The 12374-nt window shown below is 42.5% G+C and overlaps 1 protein-coding gene across 3 annotated transcripts in view; it reads right to left on the bottom strand.

Moving 5' to 3' along the window:
• Nucleotides 1–12374, bottom strand: part of GRK4 (G protein-coupled receptor kinase 4) — a 217605-nt gene that overhangs the window by 38625 nt on the left and 166606 nt on the right. For 2 of the 3 annotated variants that reach the window (XM_073647535.1, XM_073647544.1), the window contains exons 6-8: nucleotides 7569–7661; nucleotides 444–507; nucleotides 227–367 (exon numbers count right to left, since the gene is read on the bottom strand). In XM_073647535.1, coding sequence (XP_073503636.1) covers nucleotides 227–367; nucleotides 444–507; nucleotides 7569–7661 — 298 coding nt within the window. Of the gene's footprint in view, nucleotides 1–226; nucleotides 368–443; nucleotides 508–6152; nucleotides 6302–7568; nucleotides 7662–12374 lie in introns of those variants that run through there. The other variant, XM_073647552.1, reaches the window with a different exon arrangement.

Genomic DNA, 12374 nt, shown 5'->3' with positions numbered 1-12374 from the left:
AACAAAAGGGAACCTCAAACACACAGCATGTACATCTATAGGCGGACCAGCAGCACTGTTCACCCAGATACTTCTTATCTACCAACCAGAGTTGGTGTGACCACCCCATGGGCGTTGTACCGATTACCCAGCACCCGCTATGTACGTCGTTTATGAAGAGAATTCACATGAAAATGACGGGAAGGACGGAGTCAATAAAAAGTAGAAAAGGAGGATCGATACTTACTACAAATCGACTATTTACTTTTTCTAAAATCTGCTTTTCGTTTAATGCCATGGATTCTCCTTTTCTCTTTTTTATCCTTTTCTTTTCCAGCTTTTTACAGGCGTACATCTTCCCAGTGGCTCGGACTTGGCAGGCGCACACCTAACCAAAAGAAAAATCATGATGTGTCGATAAAGAACGTGTGATATTAGGGTGCGAGAGACAGGCAGGTACCCACCTCACCAAATCCACCTTTCCCCAGCACCCGGTAATGCCGGAATGTGTTCTTTGTGACCGGCTGCCTGAAATACAAGAGGGTGACAAAGGTATAACGTCAGACATCATGGGCATGCCCGCTAGTCTTAGCATAACGCAGATCTGGATGGTTCGTTGGTGGTCTTATTACATAACACCCTGCTGCTGAAGAACTTCTTTTTTTGAACAGTAAGGTGATGTTTTATATCAGTCACTGACATACTGCTACCACTTCCAAAGACACTGCAGCTGCTGCAGAACCTCTCTGTGAAAGGTAAAGCACAGTGTAAATGATGTCAAGATAATCAATGGTGTCATGCTGCAGATAAACATAACAGTGGCCAAGAGAAGGTGCTCAGGGGTCAAAAAGCACCTCGGGAGGGGGGTCAAAAGGCACCTCGAGGGGTGAGAGGGGGGTCAAAAGGTACCTCGAGGGGTGAGAGGGGGGTCAAAAGGCACCTCGAGGGGGAGGAGGATCAAAACGCACCTCAGGGGTCTGCTATAGACACTTTATTAGAGACATCTGTATAGCAGTACATCGGACTCCCTTTGGCCTTCAGAAGCTCAGCAATTTGTTGTAGCCCAGACTCTGCTAGGGGGGAGGAGACAGTAGCCACCCAGACAGAATAGCTTCTCCCACAAAAGGAAGTACTGACATGCTCATAGCAGCTAGTGTCTATCTCATCCATCTCCCATATCATCTTCCAGCTCATCCTTGAGATGCTCCATACAATCTAGATTTGGGAGGTATGAAGATTGGAAAAGCAAGAAAAAAAAACTGTGTGCAGTTCCTGAAACCAATCCATGACTATATGACCTTTGTGCCATGGGGCATTGTCCTTCTGCCATAGGGTAAACAGCTGCCAAGAAGGGATGAACTTGGTTGGCCACAATGCTTAGGCAAGTCCTACTGTCCAAATGTCCACTCACAGGTCTCAGAGAGACAGAGTGTTCAGAGAAAACATTCTCCAACCATTGCTCCACCCTCACCAGCCTGACAGGAAGGGGTCATCCATCCACAGGTCTCAGGATTTGCCGAGAAACCATTCCCCCACCTTGACCATACTAAACTGCCAACACATGACAGGAAGGGATCTTAGAGTCACCCTGCTAGAGTCAGTTTCTGACCCTCCCATCAGCATGGTGGACCAGATATCGGGATACATCTAACCTGGCGATCTTTTTCCACTGCTCAGATTTTTACTTGCTTCCTTTAATGGAGTTGTTCAGTGAAATTTACTGATTTATGAGAACTTGCTGATCAGTGAATGGGATCTGCACCAATTGTTGGTGTCGGAAATTTTTTTATCCCCGGCAAGGCATTTTTGTCCCAGTTTCAAAATGGAGATGCAGATCAGATGTCACACTGCCCCCTCCATTCATTTTCTATGGGGCTTCTGGAAAAAAAAAAGCCAAGAGCAACAATCAGCAACCTCATAGGGAAAGAATAAAGAGGCGGGTGAGTATTGCTGCTTCATACTAACGCAGATAAAAAGTGCCCTGATCTGCCGATCGGTGCAGATCCCAGCAGTCGGACCCCCACTAACCAATAAGTCATCATCTATCCTGCAGATAAGTGACAGCTTGTTTTCACCGGCCAACACCCAGAGACAATAATGGTTATGGAACCTGTCACCTGCTGTTATAGCCCATCAATGCTAAGGAAAGACGAGTTGTGCATTCAGACAGCAGCATGGTGTTCGGCGGCAGTTTTCTTGACTCTGCACATCCTGTTCAAAAAAACGATTCTTCACTTCCTCCTCTGACACCTTCTGTTGAGGAGTTTTTTCGGCCACAGATTACCCTTCTGCTGAACATTTTTCTTCGATCACACTATTCTCGATATACTCACTACACCGCTGCACAATACCTTACAAAATTGGCATTTTATTAACGATCGGCCCCGGCTAACTGATGAACATGCCTCGTTCGTTTTCCCTTTATAATTTGAATCCATACAAAATGATCCACAGAAGGCTGATCACTGATTTTAAGCTGTACCCTGAGGTCACGTCTCTAATAAAGTGGCACTTCAGTGTATGTCCAATCATATTCTTATCACCTTCCCTGACAATATGAAGAACATCAGACTGAGGATCCATGATCATTAGTGAGAACACATGCATGCTCAGCTATAGGTCGATATCACGCATCCAATGAAACACAGACAGTTTTCGTATCGGAAGCCCTCACCCAACCTCACCCATGTTTCAGTGATATGTGAAACTGGGATTAATCGGTGCCTAAATCATAGAATGTTAGAGTTGGAGGGGACCTCCAGGGTCATCGTGTCCAACCCCCTGCTCAATGCAGGATTCACTAACCCATCTCAGACAGATGTCTGTCCAGCCTCTGTTTGAAGACGTCCATTGAAGGAGAACTCACCACCTCTCGTGGCCGCCTGTTCCACTCATTGATCACTTTCACTGTCAAAAAGTTTTTTCTAATATCTAATCTGTATCTTCTCCCTTTTTAGTTTCATTCCATCCTAACAGTCATTCACATACAGCAGAAAAATTATGCACATAATAATAAACACAACAGCAGATTTTAAGATTACATTTTTAGGTATCCGACTAGGAAAAGATGCAGATTAGCCTCCATAGTAATGGGGACAATTTATGTGTGGATTCTTCGACATATCCACAGGAGAAATTGGCTTTGGAAAATCCACATGGTATTTACCATCGGCTAAATTCACGGTTATCTGCAGGAGATCCAGAAGGAAATGAGCAGTCCCTCCACATATGCGAGAATGAAATCCGGCAAAATAAGAATGCTTTCAAAAGTATAAGTGCTAATAGTTTATTTTAATCCATTGATAAAATGCAAAGTGAATGAAGAATATTTGATGTGACTTTGTCTTCAGAACAGCATCAATTCTTCCAGATACATTGGTCACTTGCTCACAGCTTTTGAAGGAACCCAGCAGGGAGGTTGTTCCAAATATCTTTGAGAACTAACCACAGATCTTCTGTGGATGTCGCTTGTGCAAATCCTTCTGTCTCATCACATAATCCCAGACAGACTGTATGATGTTGAGATAAGGACATCTTATCACTTCCAGGTATTCTACTTATTTTTTTACACTGGAGATACAGCCAATGCCATTAGGAGCTATATTTGGAGTCATTGTCCAGCTGCAAAATAAGTTTTGAGCCACATGCCTCCCTTAGGTATTGCCTCATAGGTAAGTCTCAGCATTGAGGACACAAAAAAAAATGGGCAATGTTGAAGACCAGAGACAAAAGTAGCCGGCCAAGGAAACTTAGTGCAGTAGATGAAAGACACATCACTGCTGTTATCCAGCAGTGCCATCAGCTCAGAACTGCCAGTAACAAGTGGGACCCAGCTACATCCATCTTCTGTTCAAAGCAGTGTCTGCGTGGAGAAGTTACAGCCAAAAAGCAATATCTCCGACGTGGAAACAAGGCCAAGTGACTTAACTTTGACCAAACACATATAGTGCGGGGTGCAGAAAAATGGCAGCGGGTCATCTGGACTGATGGGTCAAAAGGTGAAAATTTAGCAGTAACGGAAGGCAATTTGTTCATTGAAGAGCGGTAGAATATTGAATGCTTGCAAGCAGCAGTGAGACATGGTGGAGGGTCCTTGCAAGTTTGAGGATACATTTCAGCATATAGAGTTGGACATTTGATCATGATTAATGGTGTCCTCGATGCTGAGAAATACAGGCAGATACTTAACTATCATGTAATAACATCAGGGAGGTGGCTCAATATTTATTCTGAAGCAAAACAACGTACAGCCAAAACATACAGCCAATGTCATTAAGATTTATCTTCAGTGTAAAGAAGAACAAGGAGTCCTAGAAATGATATGGCCCCACAGAGCCCTGATCTCACATAATTCAGTCTGGTCATTAGATGAAGAAATAGAAAGATTTGCACAAGCGACATCCACAGAAGATCTGCGGTTAGTTCTCCAAGATGTTTGGAACAACCTCCCTGCTAAGTTCCTTCACAAACTGTGTACAAGTGTATGAAGAAGAAATGATAAAGGCAAAGGGCGGTCACACCAAATATGAATTTGATTTAGATTTCTCTTTTGTTCATTCAATTTGCATATTGTTAAAGAAAATAATAAACTATTAATAATTCTATTTTTGAAAGCATTCATACGTTGCAGAGTTTTTTCTACTTCAGCATAAATTTAGCACAGCACTGTATATGGAGAACATAGAGGACAATTACTGTATTTCAGTCTGACTATGGATCTAAGGGGTAAGGTTTCTCCTTATGGAGAGTGACATTCCTGACATGTCAGTGTGAGCAGGCTTATAAGTCATGCAATGCTTCCTTGGGAAATTAAATATGCAAATTGCCTCTTCAGAGAGGAAGAGGACTAGAATGCTAGTGCCACCTGTTAGAAGAAGCAATCCTAAAAGTCAATATTGATCCTTTAACAAGCCTTGCCTAGCCAAATCAGATCTCATGCTTTGACCTGAGGAAGGGCAACACCCAGAAACACCATGTCTGCAAACTGAGATTTTGGTTTTTAGTCTTTTATCCCAAGTCATATAGCAAGGCTCGTTAAAGGGTCAATATTGACTTTTAGGATTGCTACTTTCAATAGGTGTCACTAGAGTTTAAGTCCTCTTCCGAATTTGCAAATTTAGTCTCTGACAATGGCATTTATGTGCCGCGATCCCAGTGGGGCATCTGTCACAGCCCCAATCGCCCAGCCAATCACCCCATACAGACTAGACCGCAGACTAGTGATGGGTCATCATGGCAGGTGAAGGCCCCCTATCACTGCCATATAGTACAAGAAATCAAACAATTGCAGGTTCAAGTCCCCAAGGCTAGCTAAAATAAAAATTTGAAATCACCCACTTTTCCCCCAGCCAAAAAAATGTTAAAAAATAAAAGATATTGCGTATTGCCATGTCGACAAAATTTCAATCTACCAAATATAAAGTTATCTAACACTGCAGGGTATGCCAAAAAGAAATATTTTTAGCGTTGCTTCACCATACTCTAAAAATGGAATACAAAGCGATCAAAACATTGAAGGTCCCCTAAAATTGTACTAATGAAAACTACAGCCAAGAGTGCAAAATAATAAAAAGCCCTCACACGGCTCCACTGACACACTATACAATGTCTGGCATCAATAATTGTACGGACCTAAAAAATCATCTTAATGAGACATTTTTACTGCATAATGAACAAAGTAAAAATAAAAAAAAAACAAAAATGGCACAAGAAATAAAATTAGCTGCATCTTTAAGGGATAATATGCATGTATTATGGACTAAAAAATTTTTTTCATTTTATTAAACATTTTGTACCATTTGGCTTTTCTAGGCTGTTTCTCTGCAAATTGATGGCGATAGAATAAGTTAACTGAAAAATTCATCTTTTCCGACAAGGAGCTAGGAAAGTTTATCTGTCTTTCTGAGTTCATCTCAGACCACATCAAAGTAGAGCGGAACTTTGGTGCAGTCACCACAAATATACAAGGAAAGAAAGAGCCTGTAAAAACCAAACGGAGCAAAAATTTTAATGAAACCCTATTACAAAAATTATTTTCAGCCAATAATACATACATTTAAAGTACAAAACCTGTGGCCAAATCCTTTAGAAACATATACACATTGATTCCATATTTAAAAAGAAAAAAAAGTTAAAAGAGAAAGAAAATAAAAAACAAAAACACGTTGACCAACCTCTAATGTGTGAATGATGTAGAAAAACTGCGCTGACAGTGCAATCTCTCTGTATAGTGGGCCCCTGGTGGATCTAACCTGGGCCCCTTTGTACCAGACCTGTAAAACCACCGATGTTTTAGCTGAAAATAGTATCCAAGAACAGCCGTCTGCTTCATTGCAGCTTCTTCCAGCAAAACACTATAAAGCAATATCTAATCAATAACGTAACTACTTTGTTCCAAGGTCCAGTGCTCTTTATATGAACACAAAACCCGGCGTTTTGCAGCCACTCAGCAAACACGTCACCTTCTCGCCCTGTAAAAGCCCATAGAACGGCGTTATCAGAGTGGAACAATTACGAGTTATGGCCGGGCTCTTATCTAAACTCGCTGCTTGCATTTATTTTATGGCATTTGTGAGGCATTTTAGGGCCGTAAGACCAGGACGTTAGAAGGCGGCGATGCGAAGTCTGTGAATAACAGGCCGGACGCGGCCACACATAATTACCGTATAGCGGGAAAACATTTTCCTTACGCTTATATCGGCCCTTTATTATAGGAAGAAACTACACCTGAGCTATAGGAACGTGGAAATATTACTGCTTGTAAAGAACATCAACCTCTCAAGACTGGCCGAGTCAATGGTACCCAAAAACCCTAAACACCAAGTCTTCGTAATATTGGGAGCCAAGCATAGCGTCGACAGGCGTGCACCCTACCACCGCCCTAATCACTCAGCGACACGGGGATCCCTTTTCGGGTTTGATAAGGTCCCCAGTGGTCGGACCTCACTAATCATATATTTATCTCCCTGAAATGTGTGTGACGTTTTCAGCCAGTATCGGGGAAAGTATCAGGCATGACTGGTACAGGTAGTATAGTCGGACGAACCCTCACATTTTTCTGGTCATCTCATGTGATGAGGACCTCCTGATTCAGCCATGACAAGTGATGCTGGGTAGAGAATGTTGAATTTTAATGCCCGATCCTTGTGTTTGTGTCCCTGGGAATCCCAGCGGATTACTGCCCTCACCCCATATAGGATACTTGCATGCGCCACTGGGCATTGATGAGTCGGGAGACAACCGTCGTCCAACCGGGCGTTTAACCAACCGGTAATAAAAGTGTATCAGCATCCTAACTAAAACGCTCACATACTATGGAAAAATTAAGTTAGGCAGCATAAGGGAGATTAAAGAGAGGCTGTCAGCACAAAATGACTGTTCGGTGCACCCTTGGCATCTACCAGTTTTCCATCTATCTCTTTACTTTTTCTGGCTCCTGTGAAGTCAGAGAAGGAGGAAAACAAGTAGATGGGAAGGTGCACTGATCTGTTCGGCCAGGTCGAAGGTGCATCGAACTCCTGAGCTTGGTTTGCACAGTCATTTTGTGCTGACAGACTCCCTTTAACGGGTTGATGATGTAAGGCACTTACCTCTCAAGCCATTTCCATTGTAAGAAGCGGGAGAAATACATGCTTCCCTGAAAATCCTCAAATGGTCCACAACTCAGATAATCGTGAACCACTCTGCAAGAAACAGGAAAAGTGGTAAGACGCATTAGACAAAGTACATGGAAAAGTAATCTAAGATCATATGGGAAAAGGTAGTAGCACATGTCCCATCCCCGATCCATTCATTTAATGTAGAATTTGTGAACTACACTGAACAGCAATTACATATACAAATTCTTGTATCCGGTGACATCTGATGTAGAAGCTCTGCACTGGAGCGCTCTCCATAGCCGGATGAGAAAATGGTCCAAACCAACAGAAACCTAAGGGATCAATTTCAGTACCACGATGGCAGAGATAAAAAAAAACACCGGATGATTACATAAATGCAAGTGAAAACCTAAGAATGTTAAATTATGTAATTATAGTCTGATATATTGCACAGCAATAAAAGAAAGGCAAACACTCCTAAATGTAAGAGAGTCCAAAGGAAAACATTGAAAATTTAAAAAATATATAATAGTCGCTATTCAGTTCATGTCTTAGATGTGTTTAGGGGTTGTCAGATCCCTAAAAATTAATTAAAAAACAACATTTAAAGCACAGCAATTAAAGAAAAACTCAAATCTGAAAGTCGAAATGAGAACAAAAATTGTGCAAATTAAAATATGAGGTCTTAGATGTTCCATATGAGGTCTTAGATGTCCCATATGAGGTCTTAGATGTCCCATATGAGGTCTTAGATGTGTTAAGGGGTCGTCAGGTCCTTATACATCGCTAACAAATGTCGTAAATTTGATAGTGCTGTGGCCAATAAGGAAATCGCTGGTGGGTGGGTGGTGGTGGGAGAACAACCTCAAATTTAAAATGTACAAATTATTATTTTTTTTCTTACTATTCTGCACCATTTGAAAGCAACTTTTGACATCACAAAAGAAAACAAAAGCCCAGAAGCCACGTAGTGCGCAATGCATCCATAGACATGTGACAAATACAAACATGGCAGGGTATGTAAGCAGCAGGGATTAGATCTGACCCGATACGCTACCATCCGGATCAATATCGTCATTCACAGAAAAGGTCTGAAGTGGAAAAAAGCAAACGTAACTGCGACCAGCGAAAGGGCACACATTCCGTTCACACAGGAGAACACGTGGAATCAGGGCCGCTCCAGATTCCTGATAAAGAGGTCACAGGCGGAGGATAATCATTTATAAACTGGTCCTGCGGAAAACCAGACTGCCAGGGAAAAGTCATGGAAACACAAGTATTATACCAATGTACAGTGCCTTGAAAAAGTATTCATACCCTGGGAGAGTTTCCACGTTACACCCACAAACTTAAATGTGTTTTATTGGGATTTTAGGTGATATACCAGCACAAAATAACAATATTTGTGAAGTGTAAAGGAAATGACACATGGTTTTCTAATTATTTTAAAAATATAAATCTGAAAATGGTGATGTGCATTTGTATTAAGCCCCCTTGTCAATAATAGGACCACCTTTTGCTGTAATTACTGCTGTAAGTCTTTTTTTCTTTGCAAACTCACTGCAGTTCAGTGAGATTAGATGGAGAACATCTGTGAACAGCAATTTTCAAGTCTTGTCACAGATTCTCAGTGGGATTTCGGTCTGGACTGTGACTGGTCCATTCACACACATGAATATGCTTTGATCTAAACCATCCATTGTAGCTCTGGCAGTATATTTAAAGTCGTTGTCGAGCTGGAAGGTAAACCTATGCCCCAGTCTCAAGTCTTTTGTAGCCTTGAACAGGTTTTCCTCCAGGATTGCCCTGCATTTAGCTCCATCCAACTTCCCAACAAATCTGACCAGCTTCCCTGTCCCTGCTAAAGAAAAGCATCCCCACACCATGTTTGACGGTAGGGATAGTGTTTTCAGGATGATGTCCAGTGTTCGTTTTCACATATAGCATTTTGCATTTAGCCCAAAAAGTTTTACTTTAGTCTAGTCTGACCAGAACACCTTCTTCCACATGCTAGCTAAGTCCCCTACATGGCATGGCAGAGGTACAATGGCTAGTTTAGATCAAAGCATACTCGTGTGTGAAAGGCCCAGCCACAGTCCAGACCTAAATCCTATTGAGAACCCGTGGCAAGAAGTGAAAATTGTTGTTCACAGACATCTCTATCCAATCTCACAGAGCTACAGCTAGTTTGCAAAGAAGAATGGGCAAAATTGTCAGCCTCTAGATGTGCAAAGCTGGTAGAGACCCGGCCCAAAAGACTTTTACAGCAGTAATCACAGCGAATCACAATTTTCAGATTTATATTTTTGAAATATTCAGAAAACCATGTATCATTTTGTTTACACTACACAAAAACTTGCTACTTAGTGTTGGTATCATATAAAATCCCAATAAAACACACACACACACACACACACACACACACAGGATGGCAGGTATGTGTTACGGAGATGGTTTTATTTTTTACTGGATTTTGGTCCTGGGATTTAGGAGCGACCAACAGAACCTGGGTGGAAAAGGTTGTTCACATACTCCAGTCTGGGTCTTACTGGCCTAATAAAATGCACCAGGTCTAACTCAGGTGGGAGTAGTGTGCGGAGTCTGGAGAAAGACAGATCTTGTGGATAGTCCGTATTGCAGCCGGAGAGGTTCTTGTAATACCAAGATGGCGAGAATGTGCGATTTACTTTGCCTTACCCAGAGAGAGGACAGTTTTGTTATTAAATTTGGGCTGAAGAAAGGACTGTACATTTTGGAGCTGTAAAGTCTATGAAGAACAATAAACTTTATTCTGTTTGGATATAAAACCCTGCTCGTGTTCATGTGGCTACTCTATACAGCGGGTGAAATAAGTATTAAACATGTCACCAATTTTCTTTGTAAATATATTCCTAAAGGTGTCAGTAACAACTCATCCAATCCACACAGGCAAAGGAATCAAACCATAGATGTCCATAAATTAAGTTATGTCTAATAATGAGGAATGACACAAGGGAAAAAAGTATCGGACACACTTATTGAAATGTATTTAATACTTTGTACAAAAGCATTTGTTGGTGATGACAGCTTCAGGACACCTCCTGTATGGAGAAACTAATTCATGCATTGCTCAGATGTGATTTTGGCCCATTCGTCCACACAAACACTCTTCAAATCCTGAAGGGTCTGTGGGTTACTTCTATGAAATCTGAGCTTTAGTTCCTTCCATACATTTTCTATTGGATTCAGGTCAGGTGATTGGCTGGGCCATTATACCAGCTTTATTTCCTTTCTCTGAAACCAATTCAGAGTTTCTTTGGCTGTGTGTTTCGGATCATTGCTGAATCATATCCCAATGAATATCATTGGGACTTGCTGAAATGTCTGGTGGCAAATCAAGTTTGCCAGTGCCGTATGCTGAAAAACAGCCACACACCATGACGATCCTACCTCCAAACTTCACTGTTGGTATGGTGTTTTTGGGGTGATATTTACTGCCTTTTAGCCTCCAAACATGGTGTGTATTATGGCATCCAAAGAGTTCAATTTTGGTCTCATCTGACCAGACTATATTCTTCCAGCATTTCACAGGCTTGTCTAAATGATGTTGAGCAAACTTTAAATGTGCTTGAACATGATTTTTGCTCAGCAATATAATCTTGCATGGTGAACGTGCATACAGGCCATAGGTGTTGAGTACATTACTTATACTTTTCTTTGAAACAGTTGTACCTGCTGATTACAGATCTTTCTGTAGCCCTCCACAGATGGTCCTTGGCTCTTGGACAACTCATCTGATAATTCTTTTCCCACTCCTGTGTCTGAAATCTTGCGGTGAGAACCTGGTCGTGGCCTGTTTATGGTGAAATGATGTTCTATCCACTTCCGGATTATGGCCCCAATAGTGCTCCCTGGAACTTTCAGAAGTTTAGAAATTCTTCAGTAACCAATCCCATCAGTATTGTTATGCTCTCGCCTGGACTGACTGGCGTGAGCGTGATTAGTGATCCCACTGTACCATGAACCGAGGAGTGCCTGGAGGGTCGTAACTAAGTATCAACCCGATCCAAGTCGACTCCGTGTACCAAGGAGGAACCGAGCAGAGGGAACCAGGTGCGACTCCAGGTCAGACCCCGGTCACAGTTGTTGACCCACACCAGGGAATGCAGAAACAGGCAGGTTAGACTGGCATACAGGCAGGTGGGTATTGGCAAGTACGGCTGGTATGCAGACAGGTGGGCACTGGCAAGCACGGCTGGAGTGCAGACATGGAGGTACTAGCAGCTTGGAGCGCAGGCTGGATAGGGTCCAGTACAGACTGGGAGACGGGTTCAGAGCCGCAGGTGCGGTGGACAAGGCTGAGCAGAGCGAAACCGCAGGTGCGGTGGACAAGGCTGAGCAGAGCGAAACCGCAGGTGCGGTGGACAAGCCTGAGCAGAACAGGGCTGAAAGTGCAGGCAGAGAGGACAGGGGTCTGTTCACATGGAACAGACTGGAAAACACAGGAAGATGGCTAGAAAACAGGAGGAAGATACGGAAGAAGGGAAAAGGGACAAGCAGAACCAGATACACACAAAGTACTTACTATGAAGTAGCGAGTGGACACAAAACTCACAAACAGAAGTACAGAGAAAACGAGTTGGAGTTAGGTGCAGGTTCAGATACTGCAGGAAAAGGGAAGGTACAGACATAGAGACAAACAGGTAACAGGCTAGGATACAGTTCAGACAGGAACTGCTACTGCAATGAGATACAAGAACGAGCCTGGGTATACAGCCCCCAGAGTGGTGGGAACAGACTAGAAGTCAGAGATAACAG

This window comes from Phyllobates terribilis, unplaced genomic scaffold, assembly GCF_046119375.1.
Source record: "Phyllobates terribilis strain yellow unplaced genomic scaffold, ASM4611937v1 Scaffold_1__5_contigs__length_1240528914, whole genome shotgun sequence".
NCBI lineage: Eukaryota > Metazoa > Chordata > Amphibia > Anura > Dendrobatidae > Phyllobates > Phyllobates terribilis.
The sequence above is the reverse complement of the archived record's forward strand: the minus strand, read 5'-3'. Positions and strand labels throughout refer to the sequence as shown.